Source organism: Rhinolophus sinicus, linkage group LG17 (assembly GCF_036562045.2).
Source record: "Rhinolophus sinicus isolate RSC01 linkage group LG17, ASM3656204v1, whole genome shotgun sequence".
Taxonomy (NCBI): Eukaryota; Metazoa; Chordata; class Mammalia; order Chiroptera; family Rhinolophidae; genus Rhinolophus; species Rhinolophus sinicus.
Window position 1 is genome coordinate 12,343,059 of NC_133766.1, and position 15,950 is coordinate 12,359,008.

At 38.4% G+C, this 15,950-nt stretch overlaps 1 protein-coding gene across 4 annotated transcripts in view; it reads left to right on the forward strand.

Annotated features, from left to right (window-relative positions):
- SMG7 (SMG7 nonsense mediated mRNA decay factor) overlaps positions 1 to 15,950 on the forward strand; it is a 64,462-nt gene that overhangs the window by 17,849 nt on the left and 30,663 nt on the right. For all 4 annotated transcript variants that reach the window (XM_019738179.2, XM_019738346.2, XM_019738104.2 and 1 more), the window contains exons 2-4: positions 10,234 to 10,265; positions 12,642 to 12,759; positions 14,696 to 14,828. In XM_019738179.2, coding sequence (XP_019593738.2) covers positions 10,234 to 10,265; positions 12,642 to 12,759; positions 14,696 to 14,828 — 283 coding nt within the window. The remainder of the gene's footprint in view (positions 1 to 10,233; positions 10,266 to 12,641; positions 12,760 to 14,695; positions 14,829 to 15,950) is intronic.

Consider the following 15,950-nt stretch of genomic DNA (forward strand, 5'->3'; position numbering starts at 1 on the left):
TATTAATATACTAATTTTATTAAAAATTGCTTTCCTTTTATTTTTCCCTATTAACTGTAAGACAGTTATTCATTTTTTAATGCATTAAATAAGTGGTTTATATTATGTTTTATTTATTTCAGGAAGATACAGGGGTTGTTGCAAGGAATGAAATTTTTTTTTTTTTAAAGGTACTGGGTCCAGTAGGGTTGGAAACCATTGTTCTGTTATACTTCATTGAATGTAAAAATTGAGATGAGGAGAAATAGCCTTCCAGTTGTTGATGGCTTAATCTAAATTTCGTATTTAACTCACTTGGGTTGTTGAATTTAGCCATGTTCTATTTGAGGTTTCAGATTTTGGATTGTACAGAATTGTAGATCCCAATGTGAAGAAAACAAAACCTGAATTTCAGAGATCCAAGTAAATGATCATGGACTTCTCTAATCAACTGTATAAAATGGTAGATTTTTCTGAATTTGAGGTATGTTATTCCTAGTCGGCAGATGAAAAACCTTTCCCATTGTTTGCCTGGAAGGCTTTTGAAACTATTGGCAGTTTTCAGAAACCTTGACTTTTGGGGATCTTGGCCTTGTGAGAGACTTTTTAGTCCAAATTCACATAAGCTTATTTGAGCAAATCGTGGTCTGGTGGGCGCTGTTAGGCGCTGGCTCCCCCAGGTCGACTGGACAGTCTCTAGTGGAGGAAATGTGTGCGATGAGAGCTGTAATAGGTAAGTTAGCATGAGGTGTGCGGGGAGGGCGTGGCCAAGCCAAGGCCCCGCCCCTGCAGTAGTCGCTGAGTCTTCAACTAGGAGAAGGGGTTCACCAGACAAGGAGGGAAGAGGGCTGCATTCCAGGTGTGTATAGGAACATGAATAAGATACCGAGGGACAAAATAGCAAGGAAATAAAAGGAATTTCGTTTTCTTGGGTCATAAAGTATAAAGTGGGGAGCTGTGGGACCTTACATGCTGTGTGCTAAGGAGCCTGGGTTTTATCATGAGGTGTTTTCTATCAGTCTTCTCCGCTGAGGTCAGGCAATTGAGTACATGCTTTGGAAGTATGGAGGTGAAAGTTCACGTAGACCTGCATGTTTGGAATTTCTCTTAAGACTGGTGTTTGTTGTTAAAAATTATGAATAACTGTGTCTTTTATTCTAGAATTGATTAAGGTGGGTTCTTAGCTTCAATCATAATATACAGACTGAGGATAATACTAGCATTTACATCTTAGGATTGTTGGGAGGAGTCATGGTAACTGTAATGATGGTAGTAATGATCGCAGTGACGTCATAGCCAGTGGTTCTTTGAGGGCTTCCTTACCAAGGAGTGGCCCTAGGTGTTTTATTTCTAGCACTCCATTTACTCCTCAAAACATGTCAGTGTGCTAGGTACTTTCATTATCTCTCTCTTCTGACAAAACCGGGGCACAGAAGTGAAGTAGTGGAGCTTGGTTTGAACACAGACCATCTGAATACAAGACACTTGACTGCATTGTACCCCATTCTGTGTGTTTAGAACCTTTAGCATAGAATCTGCCACGTAATAATTGTAACTGTAAACAGTTATCAGTAGCCAATAACAATTACTTAACTTTGTCTAGATCTCTGAGTTAAATTGGTGTTTCTAAGAAATTGTGCTGTTTTTCCTGCCTTGACTTACCCAGCATGCCATTGAATGCAGACAGTGCAACACCCAAACCCATGCTTTTAGCTACTACCTTCCACTGCCGCCTCCTTCCTTGTTGGGCTGTCTCCACATTCGATTTTAAATCCCTGGCAGGGACCATGTCTGCTTTGTTCTCCATTTTATATCCAGTTCTTAACACTATGTCTAGCCTATAGAAGTAACCAAATCTTTGTTCAGTGCGTGAAGATCCCAAAACCTGCCATCATCAGCTGATCTTAGGACATAAACATTATTTGTACCACTTATAACTGTAGCTTAATTGCTTTACATGGCTTTCCTTCGGTGAGCCGTCCAGTTTGGACTGACCATCCGCTCCTGTGTTCTACAAGGCACTCTCACCTTGGTACTGCAGGGACCCTGCTGGGTAACCGGTGTCTGTTCTGGAGAGGTCACTCAGCTTTCAGACAGAGAGGGAGAAGAGGGTAAGATTTTTATCTAAAACTAGGATGCTAGAAATACAAAAAACAGAATTTTAAAATGTGTTTTCGAAGAAAATAACTACAAAAAGGAAGAAAAGCTTTGATACTTTTCCTTCATTTTTGACATTAAATCATTTCAAATAAAGAGAAGATAATTTGATTTTCTTCACGGGGTTCTCTGCTGTGGGCTAACTCATATTTCCCTCCTCTCCTCTATCTAGAATGTCTTAGACCATTCATTCTACCTTATGAGAAATCGGATGTTCTTGCAGATAGTCATTGTGGGAGAAAACGTTTCATTTAAGTCCCAGATGAGGACCCGAAACTTGAAATCAGAGGAGCATCTGAAATCAAGTAATATTAGGTAGGATAAAAATTACAAGGGATTTGTACATGTTTGTGTTCCTTTTAGAGACGTACGTTAAACTATTCATATTTTATGAACACTAGTAGAAGAATGAGAGACTTTCTGAAGCATTTCCTATTAGCCAAGATGGGGGAGCGGAGTGCTAACGATTTTTGTTTTGTTTTTTAACTTTTGTGGCTTCATAAGAACTTTGGCATATGTTTACTTTGTCATGAGAATGTATATCTTACAGCTTCCAAGGAAGGTCTTAAGACATTTATTACATTAAATTTAAGAAATTTTTATGTTTATGGATGTCTGAATATTCATGATAAGCCTAGGGACGTGTGATCCATTTGTTAGATTATCCTTCAGAATGAAAATCTCTGTGTTTTGGGTTTACATATATGGTGGTTCTGAGTGCAGGGAGCCTCAGCTCTTGGTTCTGTGTCGCCAGCGACACAGTCAGGCCTCCTCGGCACCTGTAGGACCAGATGGGACCGTGAGCTGCAGAAGCCCTCTAGCTACACGCACAGTGGACTAGTTAGCTCGTCACAGCAACTTGGATGAGTTATAGTGGCAGAGTCAGTGACGGTGCATGTCTCAGAGATGTGGCTTTTCAATGAAAAGTGGGAGCTGCCCCTAGAAGTTGATACCATGACAGTGACACTTAGAGCTAGGACATTGCTCTACCCCACACTCCTCTCAGGTTCTTCTAGTACGTTCCTCCCTAACCATAACTGCCTCTGATTCACCCTGCCTCTTTTTCAAAGCCCGTCTTGCCTCTGGCCTTACTAATCACATTCTCATGTTCTTCCGTCTCTTCCAGAACTGCTCTAAGTTTTGTTTTCACTCTTGTATCTTCAACCTGTTCCTTTCTCTTAGCTTCTTTTCTTTGTTCTAAACATGCTCGCCTCGCCCACCGAGAACAAGAACGTTTTCTTTACCCACGACCCCCTTCTCATTCTTTCACTGCCCAGAGTCTTAAGAGTTGACTTAAACTTCTCCCTCTCCTTTGTTCCTCAACCCCTGCAATTTGACAGCTTCTGTGGCAAGGCTATTGTTGACCCTTATTTCGCCAAATCAACACACTGTCCAGTCCTTGTACTTTCCCACTGCCTTTGATCTTCTTGACTATTCTTTCTTTTTATCCTCTTATTTTCCATAGTCCACTCTTTTGTTCTCATATTCCTGCTGACAGTTTTTTCTTCTGTTCTCACAGGCTCTTTCTTTCACCTGCCCTTTCTGGGCAGTAGTGTTTACTCCCCTGGTTTCACCCACCATCCATGTGCTGGTCACGCCAGCACTGTATGCCTTGTCTTGACACCTCTCCTGTACCTGACACGCGTCTCTAGTGCCTGCTTACACTTCACTGTCTCACATACCCAGCTGTCCAAGTGGACGATCTGGGAGAGATTTTAAACCATTTCCTCTGCTTTATCTTTTCTTCAGCCGATTTTACTTGGAGATAGTTTTGACTCTTAGGTTTTTCTGTCCATCTGTATTGTCACCTGCTCACTTCCAGTCTTGCCCTTTTAAAATCCACCATGCATGCATCTTGTTGTTGTAATCTTTTAAAGATTCAGGATGACAGTGCTTTGCCCCTGCTTAACCCTCAGTGCTGGCTTCCTGTTAAGACAGAATCGGAGCTCCTTGACATGTTATGCAAAGCCTCGCAAGCTGCTGTGTGCTGTGGTTCTCCAGCTCATCTCCTACCTTGCGTTTTTGCTCTAATCTACTTCCTTCACAGCGTTAGTTTTGTTTTTATTGGTACGCTGTTTTTCTCTGTCTGAGAGAATAAGTCCTGCTCATACTTTGAGATTTCCATACCAGAATAGGCCCTTAAATAAACTAGGTACACATTTTCAAATAATACAGATTGTAGAGTAAATGTTGTAATACAGAGCATCGGAGTGTCAGGAGATTAGAAAATGCATGACAACCTGTAAAGTGCCATAGAGAGAAAGCAAGTTAGAACTTTCATTACCTCTTACTGAGAAGAGCTCTTTAGGAGCACTGTCTTCCCTAGATATTCTTTTCTATGTGAAATTCAACAGTAGAAGAGCAACATGGTTTATTTTCTTCTAATTCCTTGAGACTTGATGTCTTAGAGCTCTATATAGATTGTGTGTTGTGTACCTGCGTGTGTAAACACATTCACCTATAGTTTCTGGCCTTGTATTTACCACAAATAATTATGATTAGGTTATTATGTTTATGATTATAATTGATGAATGCTGTTACCCCAAATACTCCTTAGTACTCTATGAAAATAAGTAGACCAATTAGCTTGAAATAAAACCTGCCATGGCTTTTATTTAAATTAAAAAGAAAAATACTCTAGTCTTGTCTCCCAAAACAAGGGGGACAGATTCACCTTTCCTTAGCAACTGTGAGTTGAGAGGATGTTAGCTTACGCATATTTCTATGTTCTGCTCATAGGAGAAAAAAGGGGGTTGGGAGTTCAGGCAGAGGGAATCTTCCATTGTATCTGACCCTGATTTGGAAATACCTTCTGTTTTTAAACTATGAATCTTAATGTGTGTTCTTAAAAGAGATTATCCTGTATCTGTTACCTTGCATTCTTATAAAAGTGCTAATCAAGATATTTGTTAAAGAAGACAACCATTAACTTTAGTTTATTTCCTCTACTGACATTATTAAAAAAATTATCGTAAAATGTTAACTATTGAAAGCCCCAGTTCATGGGCAGACATTCCTGATTATTTTTTTGCTTACAGTCTTGTATAGGAGGAACTATGACATAATGATTAGGAGTTGGCCTTTGGAACCAAACTGAGTTCAAATGCTACCTCTACTGCGTACTTACTAACTTGACCGAGGACATGTTATTTAACCCCAGTCTCCTTGGGTTTCATCAGCTATAAAGTGAGGGCAGTCATAGTTCAGTGTGAATTAAGTGATTACTTTAGGTTAAAGCCCTTAGAACAGTGTCTGGCAGTAGTAAGTGCTATATATAGTGGTGGCTACTTCAGTATCTATTAGATTGCATTTTAAATGTATTTATAGATCTTGATCACGTTGTCTCCAAGAGTATTGTTTCACATTGTTAGCTTTCAACATATTTGATTATCACTGAATGTTTCGGATTTTATTCAGCTCTTAACAACTTCTTTTTTATGTTTGATATGTACTTATTTCTCTTATTTATTAATTGAGATAATCTACCTAGTATTTTGAAAGCTTTATATTTTGTAACTAATGGTGCTAATTTACTGTTGAAGGCATGATGATTTTAATTCTTGGATTCTTGGTTCATCCGTTCTTTTCATTGATTCCTTCAGCTTAAAGTAGGAATATAAAGGAAGTCATGCTGCCATGCCTTCTACCAAGAAAAAACATTTTAAACCTCATCTCTTTATGTAAACACTGGCTATAAACTGTAATATTAGTCTTTTTCCCTTTTTTGTTTTTAATATTGGAGAAGGGGAACAGTGTGTTTTTCCAGGACTTCATTGGGGAACAGTCTGTTTTTCCAAGGCCGCTCAGCTCCAAGTCCAGTCGCCGTCCTCAGTCTAGCTGCGGGCTGTACAGCCCACCATCCCATGCAGGAGTCATTGTTAAGAGCCAGCGCTCCAACCCACTGAGCCGTCTGGCTGCCCCTTGGCAGCTCAGCGGCAGGCAGCTCATTGTCTTCAATCTTAGTTGCCGAGGGCGCAGCTCGCTGGCCCATGTGGGAATCGAACCAGCAACCCTGTTCAGAGCTCGCGCTGTCACCAACTGAGCCATCCGGCCGCCCTGTGATATTAATCTTTAACAATATTGGTCTTTAACAAAAACAGTAGGTCAGTTGAGGTGTATTTTTTTCTTTATAAAGTAAATTAAACAGCCACTTTTGTGCTAATCTTATGAAAGTCGGTGTAAGATCACATATCTATTGATTTGATTTGTATATTATACACTATAGAAAAAGAACACTAATAATTGTGTAGGAGGTAAGATAGGGTTTCCTCTTTTTGTGAGATAGCAATTCTTAGTTTAACCCTCTTTCTCACATGTTTAATGAGCATTTTCGGTACACAGATGAAAGGAAGAGTTAGTGGATAATGGTATATAAACCTAACCATGTTTTAAACAGTTTACAAATTAATTCCATCAGAAATAGAGCATGGCCTGTAAGTACTAACTTTCTGATTACATGAGACTGTATATTTTTAACATAGTTCTCTTTGTGACAAGGTTACGATATTAGCTAATAAAAATTGATTATCTGTGCTCTGAGGAAACTGTTATTGATCATTTCTCATATAGGGAAACTGGTTTGGGAACTTACACATATTTTACTTCTCATTTTTTGATCAAGTACTCCCTAGAGCAGGAGAGGCAAACTTTTTCTGTAAAGGGCCACATAGTGAATGTTTTAGGCTTGGTGGGCCATGTCCTCGCTGTCTCAACTACTCAGCTTCGCCTTCGTAGCAGGAAGCAGCCATCGACAGTACATAAACGAATGGGCATGACTGTGTTCCAATAAAAATTACTTACAAAAATTGATCCAGGGTGAAGGAGGGAATTCAGCCGCAGGCTGACCACTGCACTGGAATATGAATTTTACTTGTTCTGGTCTTTCTGATAAACATGTCAGATGTAATTTATTTCCTAATATGAGCAGATCTTGTAATGTAGGCCTGTTACCTTAAATGTTAGTGTTTGACTGACAGAGCGAAAATCGAAACCTAGATAAATCTATGTTAGCTTTTTATGTCATAAATTTTTTTCTCATTTGGAAGAAATAGAAATAAATAACTTGGACTTCAGAGTCAGAAAGAACTAAGTTTGTACTTAATTGTACCTAATTGCTTTGTGACTATGGGCAAATTATTTCACACTTTAGAGCTTCAATTTCCTTGTTTATAGAATGGAAATAAGAGTAGCTGTCTCGCAGGATGGTTCAGTTTTCCACTTAGCTGTGTTTTCATCATTTTAGTTTAGCAAGCTTGTTTTAGTCACTAACGTGTCTCTTTCAGAACCTGGGGAAGAACTTTGCACCAAGACAAGCACCTGTCATACTGAGAAATCGAAACTCCTGGAATTTCAGAATGCTTTAATATTTATGTCAGATGGTTTTTATGACATTTTTTTCCTTTTGTTCGTTCTTGAATTTTCAGTTTTACAGTTTTTCTTGGACAGGTAATAGTGTATAAAAATATAGTGTAAAACTTTGTTCTTTGTCAATGGACGCCTGCTCCAGAATCTGCCAGAATTATAGTTCTTTTCTTAGCGACAGCCTGTAAAAGAAGCAGGTTATTTGTAAACAGTTCTTGTTACGTGCTCAATATAATCTTCGTTTGACTGGAAGCTGGTGTCCTCATTAGGCAGACGTTAGCATACCAAAATGATACTGTCCATTTTTATAAGGAAATTTTGTTTGGAATGAGAAAACAACCTTGAGACACAAGATCCTAAGTATAAGATGTCTTACATACATTGGAGTATGAACTTCTGGTTAACCTGTGGAAACATAGTACAATACATCTTTTGTAACTTTATAGTTCAGGGACAAAATGAAAAGGTTATTGAATGCAGTAACGATGCATAATTAGCACTGGCTTTCTCAGTATAAAGTTCATCAATTAGTGCTCCTGTAGGATTTGGGAGGGGAGGAGCGGAGGTGGTGGTGACATTGCTAGGATAGAATAAGTGGTGTTCTTTATTAAATCATATGATGTTAGGTTTTAAGGGCAGAAGCCAACAACCTTGTGAAATTGATTTCTTTTTAATGGCAAAAGTTTAACACCCAAAGCAAACAGTGAAGTTAGGCTATATGGATAATGGGAATTAACGTGATACTACATTTTAGAACTAAGTGTAGCTGTTTATTGAGTATTGTTCATTTATATTGATAATTCTCATGTGGTTTGTGGTTATCTCTGTAGCACTCTATTATGATTCTATTGTTTGAAAGCTTAATTTAAAAAAAACAAATATCTTTCTAAAGGCTAAGAAAATAAAAAAGTTCATGTTACATTTTGATGAAACTAATATTCACAATTGATATTAAATACCTAATAATGTAAAACATTTCCAGTAAAAATTTTAGAATCTCTGAATATTTTCTAGCTTTTATGTCAAATTTTATTTTTAAAAGTGGGAATCTCTTGTTTATATACTTACTTCTTAGAGTGTATGAACATGATTTATTCTTTTTCCTTTTCTTCACTTAAAAAATACTTATTGAATGCCCATTGTGTGCTAGGCAGCTGTGCTAGTAGGCATAGCGGTTGTGACGTGAGCATTCTTAAATCTATGTAATAGGAAAAAAATACACGAATATCCTTCATCTACATAAAAATAGTGCTTTGAAAGCATACTCGTAAAACAGGAATGTCCTTCAAGTAAGGCTTCCTGAGGAAGTAATGTCTCCAAGACAAAGTGAGCAGCGATGAGCCAGACACAGGGGGGAGGAGACGTCCCAGCTAAAGGACTCTTTGCAAATACCGTGAGTGTGAAGGGAGCAGCGCACATTAGAGAAACCAGAAGTCCAGTGACTGGAACACAGAGATCAAGGAGAAAAGAGAACAGTGGTGGAAGTAGAGTGCAGACTCTTAGAGTGCAGAGAACTTTGTAGGACACTTGAATGAAGGTTTTGTTTTTTAACCTAAGGAAATCATTCAAGGGTTTTAAATGGGCAATTGGTAAGATCAGACGTGTTGAAAGAGCCCTCTGACAAAGGTAGGGAGAACAGAATGAAAAGGAGCAGGAGTGAATGGAGGAAACAATTTGGTACCTTTGCAGTAATCCAGACAAGGGATGGTGTAACTTGAATGTGTGTGGCTGAGGAGGAAGTGAAAGGAAACGAACAGATTCAAGGTATTTGTAGTAGGTGAAATTCTCTGGAGTTGATAGATTTCCGGGGATTTGGAGAAGTTTGTCACGGGTGACTTCCAGGTATCTGTCCTTCGCAGCAGGAAAGCTGTGATACTTTTGTTCGGGTGAAAACAAGATGCTGGAAGGAGAAGCAGTGATGGGGGGGTGATATTAGGTTGTGAGTTCACTCTTGAATGCAGGCAATTCTTGAAGCATTTAGGAGAGAGAAAAGCAGCAGCTAGAAAAGACTCTGGAGCAGAAGGTTTTAAAATCTGTGAGAGACTTGTGCATGTTTAAATACTGAAGAGGAGGGATCCAATAAAGGGAAGTTTTAAAATTATTGGAAGAGGGGCGGGGTTAATTTAAGGAGCAGGCATCCTTAAGAAAGACTAAAAAGAGTATATGTGAGTGGAGTTACTGGTATTAAATTAGCGGTGCAGTGTTTTAACAAGAGAAAGAAAGAAGAGGGTCTGTGAATGTAGTAAGTATCTAGTAACGGCATTGTTTTTCCTGAGGTGCAGTTCTGTCCTTTGCTGAAAGGCGTTAGGGGCTGAGGAAGGAGGCAGAAATCAGCAGCTGAGGAGAATGGAAATTGGAAATAGTTATAGTGGCTTGTGAATGGAGAAACCTGGGATTTCCTGGTCACGCCGAGGGAAAATTTTTATTTAATAACTGTCATTCATTGGTATCTTAAACACATCAGATTTGGAGGTAAACAGCGAGAAAGGGAACGCTACTCAGGAGAAGAGTTCGTGATGACCTGTAAACTTCCAGGTGTGGCATCAGTTTGCCCAGACCTACTGCTGTCCTGGATGTTAAGATAGATAACGTCAGTGGATAAGAATAGGCACGGCCACGAATAGAATTGCTGCACTTTCTTATTGTCTGGGGTTTCACGTAACGTTTAGCTGTTAGTGTTATTCATGTGGGGCAAGCCTAGTATGTTTCTGACTGATGTTCTTTTTCCCTTTTTAGGCAGGCAGAAGTCCTGAAGGCTGACATGACAGGTATTGACTGCTCGCTTGTTTTTTACAACTTATTTTTTACCATTAAATTAAGGGTATTCATCTTTCCTCTATTACTTGTAGCACTGTCCTGGTTGCCAGAGGGATATTAGCTTACTATTTGCTTTAAATATTTATTTTTTTATACTTGGAATTTTTACTTAGATGACCCATGTCAAGAATTTTATATAATCTGTGCTACATTGAATTGAATATTTAGTGCATGCGATCATTCAATCAATGTTTATGAACTGTTTATCAACAGTTTAAGACATACGGAAAAATAATTCATATGCCATATAAACGCAAATATCTTACGGTGTTAGGTTCATAGCTTCCTGTTTTATAATTCCCTGAACTTGAATAATAGGTAAACCTGCAGAAAAAATATTTGCATGAAAACTCAACTGAAAGTCCTTGAAGTTGAGTGAGCGACCTTGCCCCCTGCCTTTCTTCTCTCCTTTACCTTTTTTGTTTTGAGTAATAGCCAAGGTGTTTTTGAAAGAGTAACTGGGCTTACTCACTAAATGGAGCAGATTTTAACTCCAAAATGAGGAACTATACGGCAGTACGTCTGTAGTGATCAGTATGCACTCCATACAGTGTGTGCCAGCCTAAGATGGGAAAGACGTGTGATAATGGAGCTCATTCTGATTTTTGAGAAATTAAGTTCTGCAGTGACATCCACAAAGGAAAGTTCAAACTATGTGGTAACCAGCATAGCTGCCAAAAAATTTACATTCAAGAGGAAATGGATTGTTTAGATGTCTTTTTCTCAACTTCTAGAATTACAGGCTAATGTTCTCTAAGAATTTGTGAATAATCTCATTGTAAACTTGTTCAGGGAAGAGAGCAAAAAAAAAAAAAAAGCACCAAATACGCTTGTTCTAGGTTTACTGGTATCGCACCTCAATTCCTTCCATTATTAGCATAGTTGTCTTCTATACTCTGGGTATCAGTGTCAGCTTTGAGTTGCTGTGTTACGCTCTTTTATTGGCATCATAAGCATAATATTAAACACCTTCAGGAGTTAGGCTTAGGGTTTGACTTTGTAGGGGACCTTTGCCTGCCCAGAAATGTTAACTAAGATCTGAAGTCTGCTCGTTTAAATAATAGTCTCTCTGATAGATCAGAGTTAATGATCCCTTACAGTCCTTTCCCTGCCATTGATGAATTGAAGCCGAGTTGAATAAATGTATAAACTATTTATTAATCATTAAAAACTTGGTAAGGGGCCAAGAAGCTGATACTGGACCCTATTTTTAGGGGCCAGCAAACTCTTACAAGGATTATCTCAAATATTCAGAGTATTCTATTTTCAGGATAGAACTGTGGTGGCTATAGATACTAACAGCAGACCTAAAGAGGAGTGAAGCGGGGTGGCCGGTTAGCTCAGTTGGTTAGAGCATGGTGCTAATAACACCAAGGTTGCCGGTTCGATCCCCACATGGGCCACTGTGAGCTGCGCCCTCAAGAGTGAAGATTGTGCCATTGTGTAGCAGGAAAATACTAAATGCAACCAGACAGCCTCGCTAGCAGGTGGAAATATAGATTGAAAAGACCATGATTAACTTCTATTGAAGCAGCTCACTGTCAAATATTGCACTTACAAGCCTAATGATCAGAAAGGCTAATGTGCTTTGTAGGACCCTGGCAGACAGCATGGTCCCAGTTTGGTATATGTATAGTCATAGCCTGACTTTCTGATTTCATCTCGCACCTAGCCTCTCATTTGGCTTCCTAAGCAGTTTAATCACTGTCTGCTACCAGTCAACATTTGCATTAAATAGCTAGTATGGATTGCTCACGAAAATGTCTTGGCAAGCAGTCTGCCAATCGTTAAAATAATGCTCACTGCCCTGGCTTGCTTGGCTTGACTTGTATAGAGTAGGAGTGACAGCAGAATGCCCAAACAACTGCTGGATTATGCGCTGATGTGAGGACAATGTGAGAATGACTCAAAAGAAAAAGAAAAAAGCTGCTTTGGACGATGAGGGATCCTTGTGAGAGTAAACAGACCAAATTGGCCGCCCTTCATTTCAAACGGGGTGACTGGTGTGCAGCGTATGGCTTCCTGTGATACGAGTACATAGAAATGCAAACCCACAGCCCAAGGGAGACCATTCATTCTGTTAGCCTTTTCCATTTCATGATGTTATCGCAAAGCTGAAAGGCAATTACAGACGCATGCAGATTTAGTCATTAGCCAAAAGGCAAAAGTCACTTGCACTGCAGTAGTATGGGACGGCCACAGCAATCTGTGGTCTGTACTTGCCGCAGGTTTTGCTTTGGGGACTGGAGAGGGGCAGGATCATTGGGGTGGTGTAAGGGCCTTAACTACCTGTTTATCTCCTGTTCTGTTTCTGTTTTGTTTCTCAGATTCTAAGCTGGGTCCAGCTGAGGTCTGGACATCCAGGCAGGCTCTGCAGGACCTGTACCAGAAAATGCTAGTTACTGATTTGGAATATGCTTTAGACAAGAAAGTAGAACAGGATCTGTAAGTATGATTACTTGGGATGGCCCTGCTAAGATCAAGACCCCACCAAGACTTTAGAATAGAAAAGAGCAATCTGGTGGTTTCTTTTTAACCTCGATCTCAGCGTAAGCTTTTCTTTTAATTTTTTATTAAATTTATTGGGGTGACAATTGTTAGTAAAATTACATGATTTCAGGTGTACAATTCTGTATTACATCATCTATAAATCCCACTGTGTGTTCACCACCCAGAGTCAGTTCTCCTTCCATCACCATATATTTGATCCCCCTTACCTTCATCTCCCACCCAGCGTAAGCTTTTCCAGTGGGGGAAAAAAAGAAGAAGGACATTCTAATGCTTGTGGGGTTTTTGTTTGTTTGTTTTGTTTTCATTTTGAACAAAATATTTGACCATTGGTATTACCTTCAGATTCAGTCTTAGGTGGTAAGAGGAGAAATGTTTAGAGTTCACGCTTACTAAGGTCGTGAGGGCATATCATAAAACAACTCTATAAATTTTGAATACTAAGAGAAAGTGTTTTCGATTCTCTGTATTGTATTCAGTCCTACATATAAGCCATGATTTAGAAAGCAGAAACTCAAGAGTAGGCTTTAGATAAATCTTTCTTTGGTAAATGTGAATCTAAATTTCTCCAAAATTAAAATATATTTGCATTGTAAGGAAATTTCTTCCTTGTAATCAAATACGTAGGTATTTCCCTTTTTTTCCATAAGACTGAAGAAAGATTTTGTATATTTAGGCTATTCCACTCATTCTATGAGAGGTGAAATGACAGATGACCAGATTCCCGAGTGAGTAAATACATACCTTTCGTGGAAGGCCTTGCCTTACAAAGTGAAACAAGGACAGTAGCCTGATGGAAAATTAAAAATCAGTGAAGAATCTTCTGTTTAGTAACGCCCATTACACTAAGTTGTAGTGAAGGTTCATACTTCCTATCTTCCACACCTTTCTTAGATAATTTTTAGGAAATCTAGTAATAGAGCTTAATCACAACCACTCAGAATCCATATATCTATGATTTTAGAGTCAAGGATAAAGATGTCCTCAAAAATTCTAAGGGAGTGATTGACCTCATAAATCATTAAAAGCCCCAGTGCCCTAGAGCCTTAAAAGTTGACGTTGATAAAGAATTAGGTACTTTCCAGATAGGTTGTAAACCTTTGTTGTCTGTTTGCTTCCTTTAATCAAGTCAGTAATATCTTCCCATCGTCCTAGTTCTTTTTTTTTATTTTACCTGTGATTTCTAAGTTAGGGGTGGCTGTATTTCACCATAACTGAATTTAAAATGATTCTCTATACAGCTTAATTAATGAAAGACATAACAGGATTTTGGTGCCATATTTCATCGTTGTGTTTGTTTCTTGTTTTAAATAGCCAAAATTGAAATGTCAGAAAATGAACTTATACTTCAAGCTCTAAAGAAAATATTAACCGCAAGAGGCATTATTGAGCAGAAATAGAACTATGGGAAACAGATGTTAGGGAAATAAGAGCTATAGCTTAATATTTACAAAAAACCTTTTTTCCCTATACATGTCACTTGATAGAGTACACTCGATTACTTTTTGGCACAATGTATGGAAATTTGTTAATAGCTTCCTTTTACTTTGGTCTTGCCACTGTAGTTCTGATTTTGTACTGGGATTCCTAAATAGGCTCAAACATTAGTAGCTCTAAAAAATTAATAGCTGAAGCCACAGTCTGATTATTTGAACATTTGGTAAGTGTTTACTAAGGTCAGTTGGATTCTACTGCATGTCTGGTCTTGTTCAAAGGGGAGCATAAAGTTATTTAAATAAACAAATAACTTTAATGCAGGTTTACTATCTAGTGTGTTATAATTATAACAAACAGTTCTTTCTTGTTCTCAGGGGGACCAGTGTCTGCCCAGTGAGTCACTGCTATACCAAATAGAATTACATTTTGTTTTCAGCTGGAATCATGCCTTTAAGAATCAGATCACAACACTACAAGGCCAGGCAAAGAATCGAGCAAACCCGAATCGGAGTGAAGTTCAGGCAAACCTTTCTCTGTTCCTAGAGGCAGCTAGTGGCTTCTATACTCAGGTGAGTTCTGCATTGTCTGCCACTTTTAATAGAATTAGTGATGAATGTTCTCTTTGGATACACCTTGTTGTTCATATAAGCACTTTGTGTAACCACCGTGTGGGCCCTCCCGGAGGAGATTACCACCTAGAATCTCAAATGAATAAAAATGTCCCAAGTTGTTTACCACAAGACCTTTAAAACAATAAAGACTCTGAAAGGTTAATATTTCAGCTTAATGGTTGGAGGTATAATTGGGTAAACAGAAAACGGGTAATGAGAGCAATGCCTTAGAGAAACGGCGGAAGTAGTCAGTTACAAGTGATATTAGAGCAAACGTGAATGTATGGCTATGGGTACAGTCACTATGAAAGGAACAGCCATGTTGTGCCAGGTAAGAAGTAGTCAAAGTTTGTGTTATTAGTGAGTTTTCACAGTGTGCAGTAGAATTTATCTGGAGCTTCAAATGCTGTTACACTGCCTAAGAAGTAGGGTAGCTTTTCTTCAGTTTGAATAATAAGTTGTTATCTTCATCCTCAGACTTTCCTTGTCTTTAGTTACATTCTGACAAAACTTCGAAATCAGGCAAGGTATAAGAATAAATAACTCTTCTTTCTAAACAATGGATTTTTCTTTACTGTAAGCAGAATCCTTTTAAAAAACTTGCATCTCATCCATTTGTAATAGCATTCATAATTTAATTGAAATGTTTGTATATAAATGTTTATCTTATAATGACAAGGTTTTGGGGATCTTACACTGAAAGAATTCTTTGGCCAGTTCTCTCTGTTGCCGCTAGACCATTGCTACTTGTATTTTGGCTTTTTAAAATTTTATGATTTCTTTGAAAGAAGAAAAAGAAGACTGTTGGAAGATGTGAAATAGTTAACCATCATCTTATAGATAGTATGTGTTTTACTTAAACTAAAACATTCATCACAGTTCACCATGGAAAGAACTCAAGTATGGTTCTTATTCTCAAAATTCATTTTCAAATTGATGCTAACTTTTAGCAGTAAAAGTTGACAATTCTGGAGAGAGGAATTGTGGTGTGCCACTAACTAGTCCTTAAACCACATTTTAAAGATTAATTTATACAAGTAGCTATTAAAAGCCTATTTGTAAGGCACAGGCTGTTACAGA